Raw genomic sequence first — 6,569 nt, forward strand, 5'->3', positions numbered from 1 at the left:
TCTGTCTGTCCAGACTGTCTGTCTGTCCAGACTGTCTCTGTCTCCACTGTAACCTGAGGTGTCAGGGAGACATCAGGTCATCAATAACTGTTGATCAGACTGATGAGGTCACTAATGGATGACATCACAGGATCAGATTCGGTTCCTCTGGATGCCAGGTGTCTTCCTGTCTGTCCAGTGTCTCTGTGAAGGGGACAATGAGGACGCTGATGTAACAGAGATGAAGCTTCAGGTCATCTGTTTCTGATCAACAGAGATCAATACCGTCATTAGCGGCTTCCTGCTGGCCCCCAGCTCCCAGGGGCCCTAGTGGCCCCAGGCTGTCTCCCTGTGTTGTCTCTCTGGTCTGTCTCCTGTGACCTGAGATCTGTTTAGGTTCTGATGTGACTTCTTGATGTGTTCGGTGATCATGTGATGGCTTGTTTATCCGCTTAGCCTCTTTGCGCCATGTTAGCAAATATTGCAATGACCATATCAGGTGTGATATCTGCCTGTCTTCTTCTGTCCAATTGCATTAGAAACAGATGGAAATGGCAAAATTGAGAATAATTTCCTCAGTTTCACAAACTAGTTTTTACATTTGCTTGATGCGGTTTTTTAATTTCTCCAAAAAGTTCTGATGTAGGGCATCCTCCCCTCCACTGGGGGCTCTGTGCCCTACCAGGGATGCCAGCTAGCAGCCTCTCCTTCCTGATCATTCCAGCCATGCCAACATCTGATGGAGTTACGCTTTGCATTGCATAGTTGATTCGTTGCAAACCAGTACATGCTAACACGCCTAATTCATAATGTTTGGTTTAAAAGTTGGTTCAGAATTTGAAAGCAGATTTTGCTTCGTGCTAATGTTGCATTAGCATAAAAAGTAGAACTTAAGAACTCTAGCAATATATTCGCCAACAGTTACGATGCTCCAAACAGTCCTTTGCAATATGAGTATTTTACATGCTGATATTGCGATGTATGTGCGATGCGTCATGTGACCAGTAGGGTCCAGCAGCTGTTCTCCAGCCTCCTGAAGGTCTGCATCAGGATCCGGAGGTTTTGTTGTTGTGATTCGGTCTGGGGTTCCACAAGGCTCTGATCCCGGTTCTTTGTTTGTTCAGGAACTTTTAGGGTAGTATCCAGATTATTTCCATCAAACGCGCCTGGATTGATGAAGACGATATTAATAATATTGAACAGAACAAACTTCTCTCCACTGTTGTCTCATAGCCCCGCCCCCTGCCCCACACTGAGCGGCCATGTCGGTGCTCGGCTCCGCCCCCAGCAGCACTGACGCCTGCCTCAGCATCGTCCACAGCCTGATGTGCCACCGGCAGGGCGGCGAGAACGAGGGCTTCGCCAAGCGCGCCATCGAGAGCCTGGTGAAGAAACTGAAGGAGAAGAAGGACGAGCTGGACTCGCTCATTACCGCCGTCACGTCCAACGGCGTCCAACCCAGCAAGTGCGTCACCATCCAGAGGACGCTAGACGGCCGGCTGCAGGTAGGACTGAAACCGCTGCAGCCAATCAGCATCCAGGTCTGCTGGCTGCTGATTGGCTGATCCAGGAGACAGGTAGTTTTAGTTTGAGCCAGCAGGGGGCTCTGGAGACGGTCACCCAGAGATCCTCACAGCAGCAGACCTCTCACTCTGATACAGAACACGTCTTTCTCTGCTGGTCCACCTTTAAATATCAACTGGGTCGGTTCTGTTGGGCCTCCGGGTCCGCCTCCTGGTTGTGACCCGGAGGCGGTTCTGACTCAGCCAGGTGCTCTGTCTGCACCTAATGATCATGTTGGGCTGCAGCAGACTGGGTGTGGCCCAGTCCCGCTGTCATTATCCCAGTAGAGACACACAGTAGCAGACCCGTTCTGGTCTGCAGCCTGACAGCCAGAACCGGCCCAGAACTTCTCCAGGTAGCTCTGGAACCAGAACCAGATGGTTCCAGGAAGCATCAAGTCTGGTTCTGGTCCAATCTGGAATTGGGCCTCAGATTAAAAGATTCTGGTCTGGTCTGAAGCGATTAACTGCTAATTGAAATAATCATTGACTAATTTAAAAATTGATTAATCATTAACTGGAGTACAAGAGGCCATTTACAGTCAAAATGAAAACTGAACAATAAATAAAGTTTTGCATTTCAGATAGAAAACCTTCTTAATCTGTAAATCTGTTCAACCAGAAATCTTCTAATGAATGAATGAATGAATGAATGAATGACCTTAAAATGGGACAATATACAACATACCTTATCCACTCAACCAGGGTTTGCTACAAATGCTAATTTCCACCTTTAGTCCTCAAAACATACAGTAATATTAAAATTCAAAATGTTCACCTGCTTCACATTCTGTAAAATGATCTCCTGTTAAGAACCTTTATTGATTAACTGATTCTTGCTTAACAATCAGTAAATAATCTCCAGATCGTCCCTAACTTGAGCTGTTCACTGCCGAACGTTTGATCTATTATTTACAAAAGGAACTGAATTAATTGTTTACATTTTATGTATTTGTAATATTGTGTAAAAGAAGCTTAAATGGTCGAATAAAAAAATCTGCAGAATGTGAAAAATAGCGTTGAGCTGCAGCTCCAGTTGGGATCGTTCCAGACTCCGGAGCGGATCAGAATTTCCCACTGATTCCTGGTTTCAGCTCCAACAAAACTACGGATGCAAAGAATCAATCAGCTTACAATAAATGGTTTGGTAGATTAAAATAGGTTTTAATCCTGTGTTTCTCTGCCTCAGGCCCTCCTGTCCTGCATGTTTTAAGTGTTTCCCTTCTGCCACACCTAAATTGTGTCTCTGGGTGATTAACAGGCTTCTGCAGTACTTGATGGTCATGCAATCATTTGGATCAGCTGTTCTGGAATAGAGGCACATCTAAAACATGAAGAGCAGGGGGGCGGTGAGGACCAGGGTGGAGAAACACTGGTCTAATCAATAAACTAATGACATATGCTTAGACTTTCATTCAGTGCTGTAGTTTGGCCTCCATCCAGCGGAGGGCGCTGCTGGTCACCCTGAAGCAGGAACAAAGATGGCAGCGAGGCCATTTCAGAATGGGAGAGAGAAAATGCTCTTTATATGATTCTGTTTAGAAATACAAAAACTGAACAAACTCCTGAAGTTTCACCCAAATGTTGCTGATTGATCCGAGCTGCTCTCTCAACCAGAAACCCAAATTCAATTCAAATTCTAAAAGGGAAATTAAATAAACTAAATTCATGTCTGTTCTGAACAGACAGAACAGAGTAAACATGACATAATGAAACATGATGGCAATAAGAACAAGAGATTTTACTTCTTGTTAAAATTATTAAAAAAAATTTAACCCTTTATGTAGGGCTGGATGATATGGCGAATCACGATAAAATCGTTTCACATCAGTTGATATTGGTATTCATTGATTAGGTTTTTGTTTTAAACTAGTGCTGTTACGTTCCTGCTTTATGTCGACACCGATGAGGAAACCTGAAACTGTTGCTGCGTGAGTTACCCAACAAGTTGTTGCTAGGCAACCAAAGAGTGTGCAAGCTCATGTTACCCAGCTAGCTTAGCTGGGGTTTAGCAGCGAAAGCCTCTCCTCTGCCTACATCTCCCAGAATGCTGTGTGGTTCTGGATCAGAGCATCTACTGATATTGATCAGTAGTGCCTACTGATCAATATCAGTAGATATTGATCTACTGATATTGATCAATATCAGTAGATATTGATCTACTGATATTGATCAGTAGATACTCTGATCGTGATATAAATAGTTAATAATTTATTGTCTAGCTCTGCCATTACGGAAAGAACATCGTCTCGATACCAGAGGAAACTTCAAGAAAACGACCTTGACTGATACTCCAAGGATAAGGTCAATCAACTTTTGATTAACTCATTAATCAACAACTGCCATCCCTACAAAACGGATCACATTGAGCCCGTCTGGTCCAGAACCGTCCAAGGAAACGTTCTGGAGATGTTCCAGCAGAACCAGAACCAGCTAAAGAGACCAGGCTCCAGACGTGCTGCTGGTTCTCCTGGTCTCAGTTCTGGTCAGAGGCCCGGTGTTACCGGATCCTCAGAGACGCAGCAGCCTGGATCATCCTGAGGAGGAGGAGGAGGAGGAGGAAGAGCGGCTGACTTGTTTTGTCTGAAACACAGGAAAGGGGCGGGACTAAGTGAAGCCAGACTGACTGGGAGAGAAAGAGAGTGTGTGTTTGTGTGAAGGTGTGTGTGTGTGTGTGTGTGTGTTTCCNATTTCCGACGAACCGAATGCTCTTAAAACAGCTTTGAAAAGCTAAAATTGCTTTTGTCAAACCATTTTCAAACATCTTTTTTCGTTTTCTCTATTTTTTATCATTTTATTAAACTTTCAAATTGCTACGTAAGCCAGGGACTAAATATATAATTACTAATAGGATCAAAGAATTTTTATTTAAGATTTTACATAGATATTATCCAGTTAAAAATAACATTTGTCGCTTTTCTCCAGATGTCAGCAACAACTGCTCTTTGTGTCAGTGTGAAGGCGAAAGTATTGAACATTTATTTGTGGAACGTTCTCACACTACAATATTTTGGTCGGGCTTGCAAAAACTCCTTATAGAAAAAATTGGAAAAAATATTGTTTTATCAAATTTACATATTTTACTCATCTTTAACAATTCAACTTTTTCTTCAGATTAAATTTATATAGTGAATCTTATAATCCTTGAAAAATATTATGGCCACCAGATGAAATAGAGTGAAAAAAGGGTAAGGGTTAGGGGTTATTAGGGTTGCCCTATAATATTGCATATTAAGATAATCTGGATCAGTTGGATCTAGGCTGAAGGCTACGGAGGCCTCTAAGGGACATGGGGGTGTTTTTCTTTTGTCCTGACCCGTTCAGGTGTTATGACTGAACACAGGGCCATCTGACTTTCTGCTATAATATGAGGCTTTCATCAGGTTTTTCCATGTTAATATCTCAATGTTAAATTTATTTATATAGCACTTTAAAAATTATGAAATATCTGAAGTTTTATCTTTTTCTTTAGGACAGAAATGAACCACAAACCTCTGATATAAACAGAAACTTTCCATAAGCAGGAAAGAATAAAAAATACATCCAAACTATCTGGACTATTTCTGAGTTATTATCGCGGGTAATAAATCATCTGACAGTTTAGTCTCTTGTTGGTCTGAACGGTTAAAGGGCCGTTTCCATCCCAACCTGCACTAACAATCCATTTTCTATCAGTTTTTTTGCACCAAAGATTTAATAAACACTGAGTTTCTTTAAATGTGTTTACATTTGAAATTCTAAATCGACATTTGTGACTCTATGTAAAATAGACCAGCAAATATTGCAGTAAACTTATTACGAGGGAACGCAACAGGAAATGTTTCCCATGTCCCCTGCAGGGCTCCGTAGAAAGCTTTACAGACCTCAGTTATATTTATCTATAAAGTCCATCCACCCATTTTCTTACCCCCTTGTCCCTTAGTGGGGTCTGGAGAGGCAGGGTCACCTGGGTCACCTGGACAGGTCGCCAGTCTGCCGCAGGGCAACACAGAGACAGACACAAACAACCATACACACACACTCACACACACACTCACACACACACTCACACCTAATCTATAAAGTCCCTGTAGTTTAAAAATAATTCCGAAATATTGACTTTGTGTTTGTGGTTCTGACTCTGTGAGAAAGCTGATCCATGATTCTACCGAACCTCTTCCGGTTCCAGAGGAAACCAGAAATCCTGACAGGGATCTGATCTGAATCACGTCTTATCACAAACTGCTGCTGTTTTCATCTCTGCCACCGGATGGCGCTGTGCTCTGACCGCACCGTGCCCCGCGGACACCAGTAACCATGGGCAACCTCACGCGCGTGCACACGTCTCTCAGAACAAACTTTGGATGTTCATCCTTTCAAAATAAGAGGCTCTGGAACAGCGCGGGATCTCATTACTTTTTTAATGGGAATTCCTTGATTTTATATCGACGTGACGTCACAAGCTGGAGGAAGTTGTTTGCTGTTGATCAGTTACGTGACTGAAATCCTGTCTATTGATTTTATTTCCCTCCCTGATCCAGGGAGCACGCGCTGCTAGAAGCGCTCATTACTGTTGATGAAACAGGTTCACTTCCGGTCTGAGGAGGCTGGGATCAGAACCAGTCCATGTTTGGACTCTTATTTTCCTAAAACTCGGAGGTCAGCACACTTCCTGTTATGTCTGGCTGTCGGGGGAGCGTGACACAGCCGCCACCCCTCGCCCCCTCCCAGACAGACGGTCTGCAGCATCACACGGAGACACACGCAGCTCAGCACAGCCCAGAGGAGCGCGCCGAGTCCCGGTGAGTGGCGCTGGCAGAGCCCGCTGAGGGCTGGAGGGGCTGGGGGACAACTGTTGATGCGGCGGGGACGGACGGACCGAATGAATATCTTTTTACCCATGTCTCTCCGGCTGTCTAGACTGTCTCTGTCCGTTCAGACTGTCTCTATGTGTCCAAACTGTCTCTATGTGTCCAGACTGTCTCTATGTGTCCAGACTGTCTCTATGTGTCCAAACTGTCTCTATGTGTCCAGACTGTCTCTATGTGT

General features: G+C 44.0%; 1 protein-coding gene across 1 annotated transcript in view; it reads left to right on the forward strand.

The window, feature by feature from the left end:
• Positions 1–315: 315 nt before the first annotated feature.
• The window catches only part of LOC103131176 (mothers against decapentaplegic homolog 4-like), a 9,956-nt gene continuing 3,702 nt past the window's right edge, over positions 316–6,569 (forward strand). Inside the window, exons 1-2 of the mRNA XM_007542758.2 lie at positions 316–1,114; positions 1,213–1,484. Coding sequence (XP_007542820.1) covers positions 1,242–1,484 — 243 coding nt within the window. The 5' untranslated portion in view covers positions 316–1,114; positions 1,213–1,241. The remainder of the gene's footprint in view (positions 1,115–1,212; positions 1,485–6,569) is intronic.

Source organism: Poecilia formosa, unplaced genomic scaffold, assembly GCF_000485575.1.
Source record: "Poecilia formosa unplaced genomic scaffold, Poecilia_formosa-5.1.2 Scaffold726, whole genome shotgun sequence".
Taxonomy (NCBI): Eukaryota; Metazoa; Chordata; class Actinopteri; order Cyprinodontiformes; family Poeciliidae; genus Poecilia; species Poecilia formosa.